Source organism: Ascochyta rabiei, chromosome 13, assembly GCF_004011695.2.
Source record: "Ascochyta rabiei chromosome 13, complete sequence".
Taxonomy (NCBI): Eukaryota; Fungi; Ascomycota; class Dothideomycetes; order Pleosporales; family Didymellaceae; genus Ascochyta; species Ascochyta rabiei.
This window is the reverse complement of record NC_082417.1, coordinates 534,270-555,734: the sequence shown is the minus strand read 5'-3', so window position 1 is coordinate 555,734 and position 21,465 is coordinate 534,270. Positions and strand designations below refer to the sequence as shown.

General features: G+C 54.4%; 8 protein-coding genes across 8 annotated transcripts, besides 2 other annotated features; 1 reads left to right on the top strand and 7 right to left on the bottom strand.

The window, feature by feature from the left end:
• Positions 1–135: 135 nt before the first annotated feature.
• Positions 136–169: a tandem repeat.
• Positions 170–500: 331 nt separating this feature from the next.
• Positions 501–2,046, bottom strand: EKO05_0007759 (Protein S-acyltransferase; the record flags this gene model as incomplete). The annotated part of the gene is made up of 2 exons (XM_038940985.1): positions 501–905; positions 958–2,046. The coding sequence occupies 2 exons, from the start codon at positions 2,044–2,046 to the stop codon at positions 501–503; spliced, it is 1,494 nt and encodes a 497-aa protein (XP_038797102.1).
• A 656-nt stretch (positions 2,047–2,702) lies between these two features.
• Positions 2,703–3,416, bottom strand: EKO05_0007758 (Cyanase; the record flags this gene model as incomplete). The annotated part of the gene is made up of 3 exons (XM_038941141.1): positions 2,703–2,724; positions 2,776–3,212; positions 3,261–3,416. The coding sequence occupies 3 exons, from the start codon at positions 3,414–3,416 to the stop codon at positions 2,703–2,705; spliced, it is 615 nt and encodes a 204-aa protein (XP_038797103.1).
• Positions 3,417–4,060: 644 nt separating this feature from the next.
• On the top strand, positions 4,061–7,582 carry EKO05_0007757 (Phospholipase D; the record flags this gene model as incomplete). Its single annotated transcript, XM_059637119.1, has 6 exons — positions 4,061–4,180; positions 4,412–4,655; positions 4,737–4,949; positions 5,109–5,495; positions 5,558–6,060; positions 6,107–7,582. 6 exons carry the CDS (start codon positions 4,061–4,063, stop codon positions 7,580–7,582), a joined length of 2,943 nt encoding a protein of 980 aa, XP_059493102.1.
• A 537-nt stretch (positions 7,583–8,119) lies between these two features.
• On the bottom strand, positions 8,120–10,022 carry EKO05_0007756 (uncharacterized protein; the record flags this gene model as incomplete). The annotated part of the gene is made up of 2 exons (XM_059637118.1): positions 8,120–9,826; positions 9,876–10,022. The coding sequence occupies 2 exons, from the start codon at positions 10,020–10,022 to the stop codon at positions 8,120–8,122; spliced, it is 1,854 nt and encodes a 617-aa protein (XP_059493101.1).
• Positions 10,023–11,335: 1,313 nt separating this feature from the next.
• Positions 11,336–12,612, bottom strand: EKO05_0007755 (uncharacterized protein; the record flags this gene model as incomplete). The annotated part of the gene is made up of 3 exons (XM_038941093.2): positions 11,336–11,538; positions 11,602–12,050; positions 12,122–12,612. 3 exons carry the CDS (start codon positions 12,610–12,612, stop codon positions 11,336–11,338), a joined length of 1,143 nt encoding a protein of 380 aa, XP_038797105.2.
• A 341-nt stretch (positions 12,613–12,953) lies between these two features.
• Positions 12,954–14,143, bottom strand: EKO05_0007754 (uncharacterized protein; the record flags this gene model as incomplete). The annotated part of the gene is made up of 3 exons (XM_038940999.1): positions 12,954–13,135; positions 13,190–13,888; positions 13,972–14,143. The coding sequence occupies 3 exons, from the start codon at positions 14,141–14,143 to the stop codon at positions 12,954–12,956; spliced, it is 1,053 nt and encodes a 350-aa protein (XP_038797106.1).
• Positions 13,734–13,756: a tandem repeat.
• A 791-nt stretch (positions 14,144–14,934) lies between the features above and the next one.
• EKO05_0007753 (uncharacterized protein) lies at positions 14,935–17,136 on the bottom strand (the record flags this gene model as incomplete). The annotated part of the gene is made up of 1 exon (XM_038946364.1): positions 14,935–17,136. The coding sequence occupies one exon, from the start codon at positions 17,134–17,136 to the stop codon at positions 14,935–14,937; it is 2,202 nt and encodes a 733-aa protein (XP_038797107.1).
• Positions 17,137–18,017: 881 nt separating this feature from the next.
• Positions 18,018–20,817, bottom strand: EKO05_0007752 (mitofusin; the record flags this gene model as incomplete). Its single annotated transcript, XM_038941169.1, has 2 exons — positions 18,018–18,376; positions 18,429–20,817. 2 exons carry the CDS (start codon positions 20,815–20,817, stop codon positions 18,018–18,020), a joined length of 2,748 nt encoding a protein of 915 aa, XP_038797108.1.
• Positions 20,818–21,465: the final 648 nt, after the last annotated feature.

Here is a 21,465-nt window from a genome sequence, read left to right as displayed (position 1 = left end):
AGCACATATGCATACAGCGAGGCGTTTTTTTTGGCATTCTTTTCCCTTGTCGTTCTTCTTCTCTCATGCCTTTCCCCTTTTTCTTTTTTTTTGGGGGGGGGAGGTGCATTTCCCTCTTTTTTTTTTTCTGTAAGCCGATTGCGATTGCGATTGCGATTCCGGTTGCGATATACTGGCGCACACATAAGCATGAGGAGAGCAAGAACAGCCATGTCACGACCGGCCATGAGCTGGCAAGTACAATAACGAACGATGCTCGATATTGCGGGGGTGGTTTCCTGTGCTGGAGAGTACTGAGTCGCCTTCGAACCGCTTTTGTTGCTGCTGGAGAAACTGATTGCCTCCTGTCGTGCGCACATGGTAAAGACTAGGCAGGCTGCGGTGTGTCTGGGAAGTGGAAAAACAGGACTTTTTCACTCTCATGTCGTAGCTCGTGAAAACCAGGCAAACGACAACTGACCACACATTCGCCAATTCGTCTCCCTCGCCCACCTACCTACCTACCACTGGCCCTGCTGCATCGCAAACCCTATCTGCACGCCCGCCCGGCTCGGCTCCTTCCAGTCCGGCGGCTGCGTCACCATGTACTGCAGGTACGAAGCCACCGGCGGCTTGTAGCGCTCCACCCGGCCCGTCTCCGGGTCGGTGAGCAGGACCGTGGGGTTGTTGAGATGATCGGGGCGGACCTTCTCTTTGACGCCGAGGAAACCGCCGGACATGCGGTCGAGAAATAGGGTGAAGTTGTCTGACTTGTTGATCAGGCACTTGGCCCCACGGCTCTCGCAGTGTGCCATGAGTGCCGTTGCCGATTTGAAGTACTTGAGGCACATGGGACACTTCATGCGCGTGAGGCGGTGGTCGCCATTAATATGCTTGTTCAAATCGGCAGGTGTCTCGAATGTGAGCTTGCACAGTTGTGTTAGCAGATGACCAAATGCGAAGAGAAACTCAACCTACCTCGCACACAAATGGACAGTTGTACTTGTTGATGACCGAGTCGTAGAAGCGCTCAGGGTTCCAGTCGCTGCTGAGTGGATCCCAGAACCGCGTTCTCATGATGTTGATGCCGTGGTCGCGCTCCATCTGCTCGTCATGCGCGGCGATAGAGAACTCCTTGGTAGCTGGCGTAGATTTGGCATTGGGAAACAAGGTACTACTAGCTGATTTGCCATTGCGGCCGCCCCAAACCTTGAGCTGGCGACCAGTCGATGTAGACGCAGCGTACGTGGAACTGCCGTACGCAGAGTGCGGAGCAGAACTGCGGTGTCCAACGATGGCACTTGTATCATTGTCGCCGTTGACAGACATGGCACCGATGGTAGAGGCTACCTCAAAAATATCGTAGCTAGAAGCCTGAGAGTGTGTGCGAAGTGGAGGAAACGGGCCAGCAGCAGACTGCGGAAGAGGCGCGTTAGAAACTTCAGGCTGGAGTGCAGCAAAGTTGACGTCCTCGATCTCTTCGTCTCTGTCCAGGGGATCATCGAGACATACACCTCCCTCCTCCTCGAAGTCCCCTGTGGCCGCATCGTACTTGGCTTGCTTCGCCTTGAAGCGATCGTAGGCTGAGCTATCTTTCAGCAGCGCCGTCACTAGATGCTTGTGTACAATGTGGCCTTGGAACTGCGAAGCGGAGATGACTTCACAGTAGCCAAACTCGAGGTGCTCGATGAAAAGACAAGCTCGATAGAAGGACTTGTTGCAGCCAATGCAGGTCAGCTTTTGGTCGATTTTGTGCGTCTGCAAATAGTCAGTGCTGTCATCATCCGCATGCACGTGCTCGCCTACGAGCTCAATATGGCGTCTCAATCCAGACTCGGACTTGAATTCCTGACCACAGACACGGCAGGCCTTGTTGTGCGTATCAGGCCGGAAGATCTTGTGCTGCGCAAGGTCTTCGTACGACTCGAAATCTTCGTCGCACTTGTGGCAGTAGTCGTGCCCATCACTGTGCTTCTTGTGCCTCTTCATATCTGTCTCGTTCGCAAAGAGCAAGTTGCAATCGACGTAAGTGCACTTGACTCTATCTGGCTCCACTATCGCTGGCATCGTGGGCTACTGGTGGTGGTCTTTGGTGGCTGTCAGTAGTGGTGGGTTAATAGCGAAGGTCAAATTTACGCTGTGGTGGAGACAGATGCGGGCTGTGCAAACTGATCTGCCTGTAGTCTCACAAGACTGTTGGTTTGAGCTTGTAAGGTTGGAAGCTGCGCAGACAGCTTGCTTGAAGGGTTGAAAGTAAGCAAGCGAAAGTCGAGCGGAGAATAGTTGCGCCTAAGCGGTAGTGAGGTGAGTGTGAGGTCAAGATCTGGAGGAATGAAGTTCGATTGTGGGGCAGCAGAACCGGAGACGAAGTGAGAGAGTGTGTGACGAAGTTGAAGGTGAGCGTAGGTGAGGCAAGAGCGATGGGTTTGCGTGTGAGATGGCAGGCGCGCAATCAGTCCACAAAAGCGCAGGGCAGTCTGGATATGCCATCACTTACACACAGGATAACAGAAGAGACGGTTTACGGCAAGCAATCATCACTATAACGCGGGCTTCTTCGTGGTGCATTACAGAAATGATCAGACCACGTTTTCGATGATTTCTTACACAGGCCACGAAACCAACACGGCATAACTTGGTCAACACATCAGGCAAGAGTGCTGCATGGCAGTGCTTGCGGAAAGGTTGATCTTACACGCATTCATTAATCAACTATTCAAAATCTAGAATCGCGAGTATGGCAGCCTGGAGCTCGGTTAGCATGTCACCAGACACTGAGACGGTGGAGGTACATACCACTTGCCCCTCAATGTGATCTTTGCCCATTCGCCCTTGTCGTCAGTCTCCTTCTCAATCTTGGTCGAAAACGAAATGGCACTCATGATGCCATCACCAAACTTCTCGTTCAACACTGCCTTGTACGCATATCCGTAGTTCTGCACAATCTCATACAAGCGGTATACAAGCGGGTCTTTCGGCGGCATCTCGAGCGAACGGCCGCGATCTGGGAAGCCGGACAGCTGTGACTCGAGGGTTTCGGCGGGGATGTCAAGAACCTTGGACAGCTTCTGGATGTCCTCGGCCGAGGCCATTGCCTGGCCATAGAAGAGCGCCGCAATAGCAACTTCCTCGCGACCAACTTCTTTGGCGATGGCTTCAAAGGTGAGGTTCTTCTTCTTCTTGGCTTCGAAGAGTGTGGGCGAGGACGGGGGCAGGCGGGGGATCAGATCCTCCTACGTAAGGTCAGCAACGTATACGCAGCTTGCCAAAGCTCTCCCTACCTGTAGGGTTGCAATTGGGTGTTGCGACATCTTAGATGGAGTAGAGTGGAAGCACCGGGGAGCTGTGAATGCTGCTGGTCGCAATGGAGCCGGGGCAGGAGCAATGGCGCGAGATGTGAAACGGGCAGAGCGTGCAAGACGGGCGATGGAAGACATGGCTGCGATGGTGTCTGTGATTATATAGCTGTTATGCAGCTGCAGTTGTGCTGGAGAGGGGAAGATAAGACGGGATGATGGAGCTGTGTGATTGCTGAAGTCATTCAGATTGATCTACAATGACGTACCCTCTCCGCACCAGTAACGTCTTAGGTCCATCAGCCCGAATCCATACCTGCATAGGGTCTCTGTAGACAGACAGCTCTGGCCTTGGAGATGCCGTCGTTACATCTCCGCGGTGGCCTAGCATTCCTCAAGGGCTGTGCTAAAGCGGCGGTGGCGTATGGGAGCTGGAGGTGGGAGCGGGAGCTTATCCACGTGCGGGGGTTGAGGGGCTCAAGCGCGCAAGCTGTACAAATGACGAAGCCAATGCAGGATCACACAGATCACAGGCAAACAGGAGACCATCAAAAGGGCACCACGCGTTGTTTGTTGTTCCCAGTGCTCAGACTTCTCGTATTTGCCGCGTGCACCGCGGTCAATGGCAACCGTCGTGTCTCAGCTGCTGTTGATCCCGGGCTGCCCCACCATTTTCAGGGTCTTGAGCGGGGCGCCATCGCTCGAGCTTCACAACGCAACACGAACACAAGACATTGGATTCTGATAGGGATTGACGCAGTCAAGCAGCCCCCCTATTGCTCAACATGTCGCGTCGGGACGATGATCTGGCGTACGGGGACTATCACGGCCAGGCAGAGGGTGAGGAGGCAGACCGCGGGATGATGGGAGACATGGGTCGGCGCTTCTTTGGGGGCAAGAAGGAGGTATGTGCTTTTGTTCGGCCCCGATGCTGTCATCGTACACGGTGTGCATGATGCGCAGTTTCAAGGTTGCAAGAGGCGTTATGGAGCCTGGCTATGGCTAGTCTCTCGCTGTCTCCATCTTCTTTCACGCTAAGCCTGTTGTCATCCTTGCTGTACTCCCGCTGAAGCTACTGCGTCCTCTGCTCCTTCTCTCATTCACCCGCACGATCTGATCTGACATATTCTTCCCAGCATTCACAGCCTCACCAAGGCTCCTCGAACTCAGGCGGCATGTCGTTTCTCTTTGATAAGATTCACAAGGAGGTCCACAAGATTAGCGCCGACCTCAAGGACTCTTTCTCAGGAAAGAACGATGAGCCTGTCCAGGCACAACAGCAGGGCGAACCACAGCCCGGACAGGAATACCACAACCAGCACCGCTTCTTGAGCTTTGCTCCTGAGCGTCATGGCAACGATATCAAGTGGTATGTCGATGGTGAGTGCCCGCTTCCCTTGGAGAGATATGTTCTGTAGCCCGCAGAGAGTGCTGCTGTTCGTAGTCGCTGACATAGGGCAGGTGCTTCTTACATGTACGCCGTATCGGTTGCACTAGAGCAAGCCCGCGAGTCAATCTGGATCCTGGACTGGTGGCTGTCCCCAGAGCTCTACCTTCGACGACCTCCAGCCAAGAACCAGCAGTACCGTGTCGATCGGCTGCTTCTAGCTGCCGCCGAACGCGGAGTCAGGGTCAACATCATAGTCTACAAAGAAGTCACGCAGGCTTTGACGCGTAAGTTGAATCCATTGCTGCCCAATTATCTACACTCTCTTTTACCACATTCAACGGACCCGATCACAAAAGGACTTACTCGAGTCGGTCTCGACGTTATATTCAAATCTCTCGAGGAAGTAGAAAGGACAAACCCGCTGATCGCACCGCCTATTGCAGTCTCTAGTTCTCATACCAAGCACCATTTGGAGGATCTCCACCCCAACATTGGTGTCTTTAGACACCCCGACCATACCCCAGATGCCGCGGTGCTCTCTGGCCAGTTCTTCAACACCATGAAGAACATGACGTTTTCGCCTGCAAAGATTGCGCAACTACCGCTAGACGGTCTCAAGAGCTTCTACGGTTCGACCGGCGATACCGTTCTTTACTGGGCGCATCACGAGAAGCTCTGCTTGATCGATGGGCAGATTGCATTCATGGGAGGATTGGATCTCTGTTACGGACGTTGGGATACCAACTCTCACCCGATCTCAGATGCGCACCCTGGTAGTCTTGATCGAATCGTGTTCCCTGGACAAGACTTTAACAATGCCAGGATGCTAGGTGAGTTATGGGAGACCGATGTGGTGCTGTTCACGAAGGCAAACAAGCTGACAGTAAAATAGACTTCGCCGCTGTTGACCATTGGGAAGAAAACAAGCTCGACAGGACGCAGAGCTCTCGCATGGGATGGTCCGATGTAGCGCTCAACTTACGTGGTCCAGTTGTCCAAGACCTCCGCACGCATTTCACGCAACGCTGGAACTTCATTTACGACGAAAAGTACTCTCACAAAGCAACCAGGTACCAGAGGCTTCCTGATACCACAAGCGGTGCCCAGCAGGGCGGCGAGTACCCACCTCAGCAGCGAGAGGGAGAAGAGGGAGAAGAGGGCTCTCGAGGATTTGGTGGTGATGGTGAGGAGGGCGAACGAGGCTTGTTCGGCCGGGGCGGCGGATTCCGTCAAAAGATGTACAACCGCGTCAACGAGGAATACCAAGAACACTACGGTCATCAAGAACAGCAACAGCACTATCAGTCACACGCGGAACACGGTGCGCAGAGAGCCAACGTCGACTGCCAAATCACTCGTAGCGCTACCAAATGGAGTCACAACATTTCCACTGAGGTAAGTAATGGCCCTGAGCCATCGTGACGTCCACTGACAGGTTCAGCACTCGATCCAAAACGCCTACGTGGAGACCATCAGGAACAGCCAGCACTTTGTCTACATCGAAAACCAATTCTTCATCACGGCTACGGGCGACCAGCAACGACCGATCAAGAACCAGGTCGGAGCGGCAATCGTCGAGCGCATCGTTCGTGCTGCTCGTAATGGCGAGAAGTACAAGATGATCGTAGTTATCCCTGCCGTCCCTGCCTTTGCTGGCGACCTTAAGCTTGACGAAGCTCTGGGCACACGAGCTATCATGGAGTTCCAGTACGACTCCATCAACCGTGGAGGTCATTCCATCTACGAGGAGATTGCCAAGGCTGGCTTCAACCCCATGGATTACATCAGGTTTTACAACCTTCGGAGTTACGATCGCATCAATGCCAGTAAGGTCATGCAAGACGCCGAGCAGCGTAGTGGTGTCTCGTACGGACAAGCTAGTGAGGGCTTTGATGCGGCGCATGAGGGAGCGCGAGACTACCAAGCTTACCGTCCTCCACCGACTGCTGAGTACGGCGTCTACGAGATGGACGGAGGTGGTCGTCCTCCTCAGCAGCAGGCATATGAGATGGATGCCGGGTACGGAGGCCCTCCCAACGACGGAAGGCAGTCTAACTACAACCGGTACCAGCAAGAAGCCGAGAAGATCGGTGGACGCCAAGGCCTCGGTGACGGTCGCTGGGATTCGGTCTGCGAGTGCTACATGCTCAACGGCGAAGACATTCGCAATGTTCCTTGGGAAGGCGGGGCAGTAGATGAGATAGACGCTTTCGTGAGCGAGGAACTTTACATCCACAGCAAGCTCCTGATCGCCGACGACACTACCGTCATCTGCGGATCCGCCAACCTGAACGATCGCTCCCAACTCGGCGACCACGATTCCGAGATCGCAATCATCATCCGTGACCCGGACATGATTGACTCCTCCATGGATGGCCGCCCCTACCAAGTGTCTCGCTTTGCCAGCTCTCTCCGCCGAGAGATCTTCCGCAAGCACCTAGGTCTGCTCAAGCATCAGCCTGTCGATGGCGTAGACGAGAACTGGCAGCCCGTTACTACTCCGCAAGTCTACGACTGGGGATCTGATATGGACAGACAGGTTGCAGACCCACTGTCCGATGAATTCCAGGACCTGTGGAACTGGCGCGCCAACACAAACACCAACGCTTTTGGCAAGATCTTTCACCCCGTTCCTTCGGATGAGGTCAGGAACTGGAAGCAGTATGATGAGTACTATTCCCGCTTCTTCGGCCAGTCGCAGCAGGACAAGGAGAACAAGAAGCCCAGCCTGTACAAGTGGGGCCACGTCGTAGCCGAGAACTTCAGCCAGGGCGAGCAGGGTGTGCAAGAGGTCAAGGAGGTGCTGAGTACCATCAAGGGTACGCTTGTGGAGATGCCGCTGCTGTTCCTGAAGGAAGAGGATATTGCGAAAGAAGGCGTGGGCTTGAACGCTCTCACAGAGGAAATCTACACTTAGGGAGGAACAGGGACATACGATCAGCTTCCTGGATGTTTTCTTCCTTTGACTACACGAATGACGAAATGAACAAATGCTCATTGTGGCTTGAAATGCTCAAAGGGTGGACGATCTTTGTCGAATACGCACACATCATCCTATGCGCGTGCGAACGAATGAAAACACCAATTTAGACGATAAACTATCCACTGAGACACCCAAAGACAAAGGACCGCTCTACCCGCCATCGCCATTTTTTTTTTAAAACATCAGTCTCGCAGTAGCCTCGCATCTACATCGAACTAGTGATGCCCGTTTCCCTTCAGCCTCGTCACCAGACAGGTCACGTAGCCTTGCCAGCACATGCACTTGCACCTCCACACCACCATGAAGCCAAGCAGGACGATTATGCATAGCAGCCCAAAAGCAGGCAAACAACGGGGCGCAAACATGCACACCATGATGACACGCCTTCTGCGGCTCAAGACCCATTGAATCCGCAATCCGGATTCCGCAATCCACGATCCGTGTTCGCCCGACCGGCGGCAGACGCTCATACTACCAACACGTGCCGCTTCTGCACCGCCCATCCTGTCCCGGCGACCAATCCCAGCGCATATCGTCTGGGTGCGCAGCAGACGGGGTTAGCAGCGCCTCGCGGCCAAAGTCGATGCAGACGACGGTGCCCAGCGTGTGCGTGCTGTGTTGATAGCTGGACGCGTATCGCGGTCTGATCATGTACACGATGCTCCGCTCGTCACATGCAGCAGTGATGCTCGTCTGCCCTGCTGTGCAACCCGGGGTGGAGGGCGGGTTCATGATGCGGTGCAGACGCGCTGAGCAAGGGCATGTGGAGCGTGGAGGCGGCCACATGCGGGTGGGCGTGTAGCGGTACTTTGTCGAGTCTGCGAAGCGTGGCATTTTGCTCTGGTTATTTCTCCAAATGGAGTCGGAAGCGAAGTCGTCCGTGGTGGAAAGGGCGGGAGCGACGCGTCGACTCCCGATGCGCAGTCTGAGGCAAGAAGGTGATGTGTCGGTTCCGCCACGGCAGCAAGTTTCGTCCTCCACCAGGTCCATGAACGCGGAACAAGAGTAGTTGTAGGTTCTGAACTTTGTCCTTGCGAGGATGAAAGACCGCGGTGAAATGTCTATTGTACTGAATTCTGGGTGCCGCGACCAGCTGTACTGTCTAGGCGTGGGCATATAGCTGGCTCCATGTGAGGAATCCAAAAGCGTGGTTAGCAGGTCGTCTTCAGGCAACTGGGGTGGATCGCTTTCATCATCTCGCGGAGATTCGTCTGCTGCTAGCTCTGATGCAGAGAAGTCTATGCATGTCGTGTAGAAGGTCCTGAGTTGCTTTGACGATGCTCCCACCCACTCGCGTCTAGATTCGACCACGAAAAGCTTGTTCGTCTTTTCGTCGGGTTGGAGGGTAAGATCAGTCCAGGAATCGTGGATGGCGCCTTCAGCGTGTTGCCTTCGATATATCCGTGCGTCGTTCTCAACGGCTAACGCAACAGGGTCATTCAGGGGAAAGCGGATGCAATTGTAGAAAGACGTCCAGTCTATCTCTTCGACTTCGTAGGTTCCCTGGTTGGACACAGCGTAGAAGAAGCCGTCATGGATCTCAAATGTAACCGTTGATCCAACGTCGCTGCCATGAAAATCTTCGAGGAGCAATGGCCGTCCCTGCTCAGCTGACAATTCGAATCCTGGCTGCAGAGCAACTCCCCGGATCTCCCATTTACGATGACCGTCGTTTGGAGATGTACCTGTGTGCGAACCGTAGTAAAGATACTGGGACGTATGGCGGATGAACAGCTTGGAATGGTCATGACCCAAACCCACAGAACGAACGACTCGATTGTCATCTTGCAGGCTACTGGTAGTCTTGACGCAGTAGATCCAAGACTCGTTAGACTCGATATTGACGAGAACAGAGAGTAGCTCATCACTGTAATACATCATCTCAAACGAAACCCCGGCTGATTCACATGTGTTGCCTCCGAACACCATCGTCATCAGATCCAGGGTCACAACGGAGCATGATGAGCGCAAGTTCGAGATCTGAACACTGCTTCCGGTCTGCAAACAGAGTACGCCTTGTCTGTAGAGGAATGTGCTTCCCTGCCCAACGACCCGGGCCGAGAAAGGCTGTGTAGTTGAAAGTGCATGTCGTCGGTCATATATCATACACAATGATTCATTGTAGGATATGGTTCCCTGACGTGCTGTACAAGCCTCGTTGGTGTAGTGATGGTGTGTCTAAGACCCTCATCAGTTATGAATGTCTTTCTCAGTAGAAGATTCTCACCTCAACTATCCGTCGTGACAGTGCATTCTGGAGGAGCTGTGCTCTCAATTGGCGGCATGTTTGAGCAAGATGCGCAACGTCGTCGAGGTCGAGGTATTTGCTGGTCTCGAAAAAGATATCGAATGGAAATGTTTCAAAAACGGTCATCTGCAAAGGGTCTGAAAACGTGGTGAGAGATGGTAGGGGCAGTGAAGTCAAACCCCAGAAAGAACAGCTGATATTGGTGGATTGTAAGGAGTAATGTTATCCGTGAGCGTTGTGAATGTCGGCCCTGATTTTGAATACTGAGTATGGACATCAGAATGTTGGTCGTCAGTCAGTCAACCCTTTTTCTTTATTGGCAGTTCCTTCCGGTCGAATGCGGCTCTGCGAGCGTAGAGTAGGTGACTAGCGGCACAGAAAGTGGAACCTTCGCCGCGGTGCAAGGGCGACACGAGGGGAAGGATAGTTCCACATTTGCGGCCATGTTGGATTGGGCCATGCGTCAGGCTGAGTTCGCACTTGCAACCTGAAGAAAGAAAAGAGCAAACCACTACAACAACAAAATGAAGCAATACTGCCCAACACAACAAACGGTCCTTGGTGATGGTCATGTTGTCCAAGAGGACGGCGAATTGAGAGGAAGAGATGCTTGAGGCTCTGCTGACCGAATAAGGAACGCGCTAATTAACGAGATTAGTTTTCAACATCATGCTCAGCCTCAGCCTTGTGTCCCCATCGTTCCAATCAGCGCTTGTAAACAACCAAACAAATATGCTATGCCGTGTCACCTTGAAGCGGAATAAGTTCGATCTACTGTAAAACCGGAAAACGGCATCATCTGCCCAGGCCGTGAGGTCACTCGTTCATGATGTGTACGGTGAGATCCGGGCTGACGGTACGCCGCCGTCAGCCTATGAGACCTGAGAAAACTCTGGCCTGCATTCGTTTAGTCGCACATGATAGGATCGGTCCTTATTTTGTGTGCAATGTGTATACGTGCATGCAGAAACGACTGCATATCGTACATATAAGCTTGATGCCGCGGATGCCCCTACCTCATGTCGGCGGTGGCCCTTTGCCCTGCCCCTTACCGAACACCGGAGCGTTGGTCGAGTTGGGGGCCAAATGTGAACAGAGGAGGCTTCTTGAGCGGGGAAGCGGGTTGGCGGCCGAAAACAGTCGCGAATACCAGATTACCCCGCCCAGAGACGCATTGTGCAGATGAATATTGAGCCCGCCAAAGAGTTTGGTACTACCAGGAGGCTTCCAAGCGAATGAACTGCCTTGCCAAGCGATGAGAGTCGTGGTGGTCACGTCGCGACGTGGGTCGCAATGTGTGGCCGGCTGACTTGGATAAGTCGAGCAGCGCTGTACGATTGGAGACAGGCCAGTGGAGCGTCGACGACAATAGCACTATCGTAGGATGAGGAGATCGTGAGAAGATTGTTGTTGGAGGAGTCCAGGACAGGAATAGATGATCACTCTTCACTCCCGAATCTTTTTCTTGGCTCACCCTTCCAGCCTACCAAAGGCCAGCCTTGGGGCAGACTTGAAAACGGCGGGAGGATGTATCGACCCTCACAGCTACTGGGGTCTTTGCAATCAAGGTCACAAAGGCCAAAAACCTTGCAATAGCACTCTTTCGCGCTGGGGCAATGAACTGGCTCCTTACCAAAGACCACTGTTGAGACATTAGCTCGAGCTTCACAACTTGCAGGAATGCACCACGTGCAAGCCAACTTACTATGCCATGAGTACTCCAACACCCTTCCACTGATACTATCAGCCAGATCCGTGCTCGTAAGCCATTCTCTGTACCTGATATAATCCTCCTTTTTCCTCTCCTTGATCTTCTCCTTGGTCACCGCAAACTGCGCACAGCAACTGACCCCAACCTCCCTGGGCACTTCCTTCTCCGGGAAGAGGACTTGGAAGGCCTTCTTGTAGTCACCACCAGCATGCACCGCCTCCCTGTGTTCGCCCTCTTCGGCGAGCGGCTTGATCTCAGCAGGGCAACCTAACGACCATGCGCAGCGGATGTTGACGTAGCCTTGTTCTTCGAGGTATGGGAGCTGGAAATGGCGCAGCATAGGCAGGCCGTCGTAATCGGGGTCATCGTTGTGCCACTGGTAGCGATTGGGGTGGATGAAAAGTACGTTGTCAGGGAGAGTATCGTAGTGGTCGATGATGTAGCTGTGCACCCAGATCCAAGTAAGCTCGAGCACCCAAGATACAAAGCAATCGAAAGAAGGAAAAGGACGTACGTCAAATACACCATGCTCTCCCTCCCTTTGTTCTTCGGCACGGTCAACTTTGCAGTCGGATCGTCGACTCTGTATATGTTCTGCTCCCACTGCGGAAAGAACTCGGCGATCCAAGTCGTGTTCTCGCGCGCCTGGCTTGCGACCACAACAGCTGTTCTCCTCTCCTTTGCAAGAATTTGGGCTGAAGGCTTCGTAGCATCCAATGCATTCCCTTTCGAGCCTCCGTTGACTCGCAGCGTCTTGCCCTCCTCACTCTTCCACTCCGAGTCCGACTTCACACTGTTCAACCCAAGCACGGCATCGCGGTCATCCGCATTCCCTCCATCGTATCCATCATCGTCGTCGCCGAGGTCGGCGAATAGAGAGCCTGCGCCGTCCACAGCGCGCCCGGGATTCTGATCCCAAAGAACTGTCTTCAAATGGATGCAGAGGAGTGTAAGGAGGCAGACGTTGACGAGGACGATAGCATTACGCGCCGAGAAGCGGGGCATCTTGCCGGTAGACACCTACCAAGGGGCGTATGTGAGTGTACGTATCTTGGTGTACGTTGCGGGAGAGTTGCACGGCTGCAGGGTGCTCAAGCCTGGAATGCGCCGCCGTCCGCGCGTCAGCCAATCACCAGAAAGGATCACCGAATGTATTCGGCGTATTCGTCTTCCATACCCCTGGCACTAAGTGCTTCACTTCTGCTGTCGCATCTTCATCGCAAATCGTTCATTACGCACTACTACAGGGTATAATTCAAATCGCAATCCCCTCCAGAACTTCCGTGGTATCATATTCGTTCATCGTTGACCGTTCGTCGTCTTCCAGACACGCCGCCCAAGATTGCTTAGTGGTCCTTAGAACCAATGTGGAGCTTGGTCTTGAGCTTGTCCTTCAAGCCAGACAGCTTGCCGCTCTTCTCATCGTCGTCGCCGGAGGGCGAAATCGAAGATGAGTGCTTCGCAGGCGCAGCAGCAGCAGGCTGCGTTGACTCTGATCCGCCATGACCAGCCCTCTCACCTGCAAGACCTGCAACACCGTCAGCTTTGTTTAATACGTTCCCGAACTTGTGGGTCCACGTACCGGTAGAGTGGGATGGCTGGTGGGTGTCCGCACTGTAATCTGGCTTGCTTCCAGGGGATGTGGTGCTCAGGTCTGGAGGGCTGACAGCAGAGTCATCAGTCTTGGAGGCGGTGTGGGAAGTGGGATTGGCAGAGCTTGTTGTGTCGTCATTGGCCGACTTGGGAGGTGTCTCCTTGCCAGAGGTCAGATCGCCAATGGAGTAGGCCTTGGGCTCTGCGTCAACAGCGCCCTTGGGGCCACCGCTTGTGGATTCACCGGAAGTGAGACGAGTTGGCTCGCTGCCAGTGAGCGTTGAGCCAGTAGAGGTAGGTCCAGTGGACGTGGTACCAGTGGATGAGGCGTCCTTGTACGCACCTACACCCCTCCAGAGGGTGTCCTTTCCAGTGGCAGAGCTGTCGGTGCTGCCGTGTAGGCCAACACCAGTCTCGGGAGCAGATGCAGGATCAGCGACTGAGGGCTTGATGGCATCGACGTCTGTGGACTTCCAGAGCTTATCAGTCACACCAGCCTTGTCTGTGATACCAGTAGCAGTGGAACCTGAACCGGTGGTGGTGGTGGTGGTGGTGGCGTCGCTGGCTTCGTTGTTGTAGGCCTTGATGAGGTCCTCGGGCTTCTGAATCGAGCCAGTTGGCTCTACCTCGCGCGAAGGCTCGATACCTGCACTGGTGGTGGAGGTGGTGTTCTTGTCAAGAGCGGACTCTGCGGGGTGAAGTTAGCGCGTGACTTGCGATGGGGCATTCTGTGATGGCGATGGGGCATTCTGTGATGGCGAATGCACTTACCAGAGTTGCCCTGGTCGTAAGGCTCATTGGCAGTGCCCTTGCCGATCTGGCCAGAGACAGGCTCCTTGCCAGCAGTCTCGTTGTGCTTGGTGGTCTCGTCAGAGGGAGCGCCGTAGATGACGTTCGAGACGGTGCTCGTCGCAGTGTTCACAATGTTGCTGATGGTCTCCATGTTGGCAGTGTGGGTGTTGTTTTGTGTGTGGGTGGATTGAAGAGTTTACTGGGGTGAAGGTTCTCAAGTCCAAAGGGAGAGCAGCTCATGAGGAAGTTATGGCAGCACGAGCGGATGACGTATGTAGGTGTATATGCGATCAACAAGAACAGGCACGACCACAACCACCCCGCGGGTGCACGGGCAATGCGGAACATCCACGTACGAGCGTCACCGTGGGGCGCAGTCCTCTCAGGTTCATTCCCCTGTGCCTGATCGAGCCAATTATTCCATGCTTGCAGTCCAATCGATTGGCTACAGCTGCAGCGGTTCCGGGCGGGCGGTTGCTGGTTGTGCAAGGTCCCAACCTTGGCCTGAGCCGCGTTGCAATTTGTAGGATTGCTTCCAGACCGTGATCGCGTGCTTGTTGCGAGATTTGGAAGAATCGCCAGCAAGCCTGCTTGTCATCGTGCGCTGTTGCAATGCTGTGCTCTTGCGTATTGCTGTCCTAGTGACGTCATGGTCTCTCAAGGGATCATCAAATGTACCGAGCGCTTTCACCTACAACAGCTATCCTCACGGAACACTTATTTGAGACGTACTAATCGATTCATTCGGTACGTATACAGCAAAGCTATTTGCGTTGCTGGTACCTTGATAAGTATCACGACAACACTCATATCAACCCAGCGAGAAAGAAATATTGGTGTAACGTGCATCTAATGGCAATCTATATCTCGAATCAAGCGCTAATGCAAGCAAAGGAAAAGTGAAGTTGACGGTAGAAACGAGTGGCTACCATAGAGCTGAGCCTATGCCGTCTGAGATGTCCGCCTCGAACGGCCAAGGCGAAATAGTTGAGCGAGTTTCAAGAAGAATTTCCATGACCGCCAAGCAGACTGTGGTGCTGGCTTTGGAGACTCAGACGTACCAGCAGTCGAAGGCACCGAGCAAAGACGTTCGTAATGGTCACCATCAGTGCTGTCTTCATATACGAAGCCCTCTGTATTGAAAGACTCACGTTCGAAGAAGGTCTCCTCCTCCGGTGAGGATTCACTGAAGGGCTCATCGTTGATTGCGAGCTTCAATATCTGCTGTGCTCGATCTTCATCCAGGGCGAGCGAACCCACAGCACCGAAGATGTATGCCGTGAAATCTCGGCTCTCCATCGGTTCTGTGGCACCAGTGGGAAACAGCTGCTGTCGGACTGTTTCGAAGACATCCTGCCGCAGATACCCGTGCTGCATCCCGGAGTAAAGATCCTGCACAAGATGCGATTGGTGAAAGAGTCGCTGCTTATGAATGTCCCATCGTGGTTCAATACCTGCGTTCTCTGCTTCTATGATCTCGTTGTACAAGGTTGACGCCAACTTTCGGCACTCGATATCTCCGTATGCGGCAGAAAAGACTATAGTCTCAAGGACTTGGAAAGGCATGGTCGGTATTATAACACTTGCCGTAGAACTCGAGCATGCTGTTGAGATTCGCTTGAAAGCTACAGACGGCGAAGCAGCCATACACTCCGAGGACGTTCCAGACGTCACTGCCGGGAGGTTCTTGTTCGGCTTGGCCACGAGCATACTTAAGGAAGGAAAGAGAGCTGCGTCTGGAAGAACAAGAGTGTCAACAGCCAGCCTATCTTCAAACCGCTGATGAATTGAGACAGTGTGGGCTGGTTCTGCGTATGTCTCACTCACCTTCGAATGCCGAATGTCTACGACGTTTGGGTCAACACCACGGACAATAGGTGCAGCAGCCGCTACTGCATTCTCCTCGAACACCTCCAGATCGTCTGCACAGAGACCCTCTTCAAGGCTGGGTGCTAGGCGCAAGGCCTTTCCAGCTCCACCGTCGTCTTGCAGCGGCATCTTTGGTGCCTTCAGCACAAGAAGGTTTGGTTCAGGCTCTGATGCCGAGTAGTGAGATCGTAATGAGTCAGATTGTAAGCCGGGAGTCGAGCTCAAGGCAGTGTGTCGAAGCCTTAGTGAGGGTGAGTGAGTGATCCTTTGCGAAGCCGTGGAGGCAACCGATGGAGTTTTGATGCTGTCGTTGGAGGTTTGTTCCATCGCCTTGTGTAGCTTGATCAAGGAGCCAGACATCGGGCGGTCCATCCGAGATGTCGCAGGTAAATTGGAAAAGACGTGGTCGTCTGCTTTGGCGCTGACTGCGTAGTAGAAGGATGTCTCAGCTGCAGAGCTATTCCCCTTTGTTGCTGCAGTCAAATTTGACGAGCGCAGGCGAAGCGGCGCGACATGGTATGTCTCATCCTCACTGGCTGTGTCTTCGTTTTGGCCAATGTCATACCTAGCATCGAACCGGGTCTCGTTCTCGCCGTTGTTTGGTATGCTAATGGTCAGCTTGGGCAGAAACCTCGACAGACGCAACGGCATGATCCGAGGTGGTTCATCTGAGGCCATTGAGCAAACCGACTCAGTCACCTTTTCTTCGCCTTCACCATCCTTCGTCGCTATCAGGTGTTCAGTTGAAGTGGAGCAGAAGCCCGAACGGAGTGCATCCGCGGATATGCCGGCAATACTACGTCCATCACGACGAAGAGATTTCTTCACCCCACTCCTCGTCTGACAGAACTTGCCGTGCTTTTTCTCTTCCTTTGCGGTTGGAATAGTACTTGACAGCGGGCACCAGGCGCTCTCCAAAGGGAAGAGCGAAGACGCTGGCGATGCTGCTGAGCTCGCTCCTGGACTCTCAACCGGAACGTCCATGTCCAGATGACCCATTGCCCCCAACACCCGGGAACTCGCAACCTCGTACTGCCTACTCGATGTGTAGAGCTGTGTAATCACTTCATCTCCGTCAACTACTGTAGTAGTGGAGGATTTCGACAATCGCGAGTCGGCATCACGGCCAGTGTGTAGTGTAGTACTGGACTCGAGACCTGAACGCACGGCCGCACCAGCATGAGACCCAGATCGGGCTTTCAGATGAGGACGCAGCAGCTTCGCAGCCTCAAAGAAGGTGCCGCTTACTGGCTGCACCGGCGTGCTGGGCTGCATGGCACTGTAGCTGCGTTCCTCGGCGATAGTCGCGGCACTGCTCGTGTCGGACGGCAATGGTACGCCAGGCAAGTATCCCACGCCTCAAGAAGCCTTGAATCGAGCGAGACCGCCCAGTGCGTTCCCTTCAGCGGAGGATGCTGGTGCGTCGAGATACAGCTTGCGCACAGGCGAGTTGCTTGCGCGAGGGCGAGCGCTTGTTGCGAGTTGTTGAGCAAGCTATATGCGCGTGAGCGGTGCGGACAGAGCAAGGCGCAGCGTGAAAGGCGAGGCGCGTGCTGGGCTGGCTGGTGGCTGGTCTCACACATGGCATTTCACTGCGCTGCTGGTCGTGTGGAGGCGCACATGAACTGGATTTTGGTGGCGGAGATGAGTCGAGGGTTCTCGATGCTCAAGTATGTCTTGCGCACACTGTCGTCTTGCTTCGATCCGCTTGACTGGTGCTCGTTACTCTGTGCATTTTTGCTTTCCTTGTTCTACAAATAGTCTTTGTATAGCTTGAGAATGAGGTTATGGTTAGCTCTTGACCGTGAACAAGAAATCAGACAAAGACATTGTGTCGTCCAAGACAGCCGTGGGACAAGGAACACCAAAGAACACACAGCTAGAATGATGCACTTGCAACAAGGGTTCTGAAAGGCGGTTTAGAGCACAAAGATCAAGAGGGGTATTGAATTAGTGTATATACAGCCACCGACAAGAAAGAGGAAAAAAAGAGGATAGCTAGTGCCATAGGATGTAATGTGATGTGCCGACCGTGTCTGCGTATCCCAAGCTTCATGTAAACGCCTTCTTAGCAACACCTACCTTTTGATACACGAACAGCACAAGTGCAAATGCACTGTGCCCAGAGAGAAAGGCCAGCGACATCATGAACGGTTCTACTGACTGACGCTAGCGAATGCCGGCGGCGCAGCCTCCAGATCGACCCTCTGCACCGTCTGCTTGAGGTCGTTGCTGCTGCGTACGAGGTTGCCGAAGTATTTCCTCGCGACCTCGGCTTCCACCTTGAACTTGCTTGTCTCTTCCTTCTTGAGCTGCAGCTTCTCAACATTGCGCTGTAAGCCGATGCGGACATCGTTTGCAGGGCCCTTGAGAGCGCGGCGGATCTCGGAACTGATGCGAAGGGCGTTCTGGTGGGTGTAGTCGATGGCCGACAGCTGCTGGGAGAGCTTGGCGGAAAGGCGGTGCGGTAGAGATTTAGGCACTGAGGCAAGAACATAGGATATGCCGATGGCGACTGTGTGAGAGTTAGTAAGGTTATCTTGAATTTGTTGTGAGAAAAGACTCACCACCAGCGATGAGACCAGGGATCAACAGTCTCTTCATGTTGTTCGACCCCATAATCTTCGCAGCACCGAGAGCACCGTCGAGCCAGCCTACACCGCCGACGAGTCTCCCTCCTACCACGCCAGCGACCGTGACAGCCATACCGGTACCTGCGACCTTTTCTTGGCGTTCCCAAAGGCTGGCAACGTCGAAGAAGTCCCACAGCTCGATGTCGATGTCCACTTGGCGCGCCAGAGCGTGCATGGACTTCCTGAACATGCGCTCGGGTCGGAATACAATACCGGCGTGGAGGTCGTCGCCAAGGTGCAGTATACCCAGGTTTTTGATGCCGTTGTAGCCTTGAGCTGCCTGGGTTCGTGCATGCTCTTCACACAAGCGTACTGTTTCTGACACCTCATGGAGCATCGAGTCCCTCAAATCCTCGGCGTACTGGTAGGCAGACAGCAGTCCAGGGTATTCGATGCCCATGTCTTGCTCTCCAACTCTCGAAATGCATGTGTTCAGTGTGTCGCGTGTGTGGCTGTATACTTCCGTGGTTGTGTCCTCGACCGTCCGCTCCACTTGCTCGCCAGCTTCAGTGCGGGCTTTCTTGGATCCTTCGTACTCGGGCTCGAGCGCTTCGATTTCCTTTGTAACGCGGTCAAGCTCAGCCTGCGAAACATCGCGGTTGACCACGGCCAAACTGTGGAGATCGCCCAGTACATTGAGAAGGTAGGTCTGAGCGGGTGCCAGCTTCGATCTGGCTCGCTTCTCCAGTACAAAGCGCCGTAACGAGGTCTCAAGGTCACCGAAGTCGCGGATCTTGTCTGCTTCTTTGCCCTTGCCCTTCCCTTTGTCGGACGGATCGTCATCTCCGTCGTCGCCTGGCGGTGAGCTGCCGCCTGCACCCATTGGAATGGCGTTACTCGAGACAAAGTGCACCAGCTCGCTTGACTCCTTGAAGGTTGCTGGACTGAGCCCAGCGACTTGCTTCAGGATCATTTCTTGGCAGCGGCGCTGGTCTCGAATAACGTCGAAGCCATTCACTACCATAAACATGTACGCCTTCTCGCGAGCAGCGCTGAAGATGAAATTCTTGGCAGACTCGGTGAAATGGTTTGTGGCAGAAACGACGAAAACCACGACATCAATCTCCTCTTGTCGGGCGAAGATGGCAGTGGTCTTCAGAGAGTCGGCGTTGAGACCAGGGGCATCTATGAGTGCGATGTCAACGACACCGTTGTTCAGGATGGATTGATCGACATCTCGAATGTCTTGGATGTAGACCTTGCACTGGGACCAGCGCTCGTTATCGATGACAATCTTCTCCAGATCCTTCAAGTCGAAGACTGCGTACGTGCTCTCGTTGTGGCGGTTGTAGGTCGAGCCAATAGGCACGGCGTGTACCTCCTCTACGCCGCCATTCTCTTTAAAGTCCAAGACTTCGCAGAAGATGCTTGTACATGGCTGCTGATCTTCGGGCAGCACCTTTCTCCGCAGCAGAGCATTGCAAAAAGTAGATTTTCCCGCGTTCAAGTCTCCGGTCACTAGCACTTTGCTTGAAGTGTCCTCAATGCGCTCTTTGATGGAGTAAAGGTGGCGGATGCTCTGCTGAATCTGTCCGTCGAGAAGGGAAGCGATCGAGCTCTTTTCCAACGAATGCACGAGGTCGGTCTGTGTGCGGCCGCCCATGCGAAGCTCCAGGTTGAGGACTGAAAAGTCCTGGGCCAGTTTTGGAGTGACCAGACGCGGCTCTTCCTTTTGTTTGGTTGCGGCAGCTGAGCTCGACTCGGCGACGGGGTCGTCTCCTATCGACGTGCCGGCGCGTCGTGGCGGCCGTGGCCGTTCGGGCGAGCGCACGAAGGGATCGAAGTCGCCGATTGAGGTCTGGGTGTGGTGGATGCCGGGGCGCGGCTCGCGGCTGTGGGAGGGCTTGCGCTCTTTCTGCACGGAGGGGTAGTGGGCCGGCCACTTGAGGTTCATTTCCTGGAAGCTCTTCAGGGTGTCGATGGTGCCGTGGATGGCGCGGCCCAGGGCGTTCTTGTTCTGGTTGTAGCGCAGCTGCAGGACATGGCTACGCTGCCTGTCGTGCTCCGAGTTGCTGGGCGCACCGGGGACCATGGCCGTGGGCGACTGCGTGGGCCTGTCCTCGCCAATGTTAGAGTGCCAGCTGGGGACGGAGCTTTGTCCATCGTGCATGCTGCCTCCATACCCGGAATCATCGTCCAGCATGGACACCAGGCGAGCGGCGGCTTCGGGCGTGGAGCCAGAGCCTACTGTCATGTAGCCGGGCGCGCCAGGAACGCGCGGGACGAAGGGGTCGGGCGTGGAGACATTGCGGCGGCTCGAGGACGAGGACGAGGACGACGCCTCCGGCGTGGAGGGGTCGGTGTCGCGGTGATGGTGATTCATCGAGGTGGTGGTGTCGTGTGCGCAGACCAGTGCAGGCGCATGTCGTGGAGGGCAAAAGGTGTTGGGGGGGCGAGTGGCCGTTGGATGGAAATGCAAAGAAATGTCGTAACGTGATGGATGATGATGCACGCTTGCTGATTGCACCAAACTTCAAAGAGCGAGCTGTGGCGCCCAAGCGCTAGAAGCAGGGATCGGTGACGGCCAGGCCGCTGGCATGTGCCGGTGGAAGGCCGGATCTTGTGCTGTGTTGCGCGCACTTCTTTCAGCGGCGTGCAGGGCGGTGCTACGACTGAATGTCCTGCTTTTCTTCAGACGTGCCGTAGCACTGCATTTGCTGCCCGTCTATAAGCGCTATAAGCGCTCCAAGCGCTCCAAGCGCAGCCTGCTGGGTGTTGGTGAGCTCGACCGTTGCTCCAAGGCGCCCGTAGCGGTACCGTCATACCGAGCACTACCTACCCACCCACGCCAACCCCAGCTATCCACGAGCACTCCACGTTCACCACCACCACGCGCGTCCTGAAACCCAAGTCGCCATTGAAGGCTCGCTGCACCGCCCGCCACCTGCACGGCGGTAGTCTGATCTTGAATTTACTGCCGCGAGAGCGTGCATTGATTCAACCCCGTCGTCCCCTGCGCTGCCTACCGCCT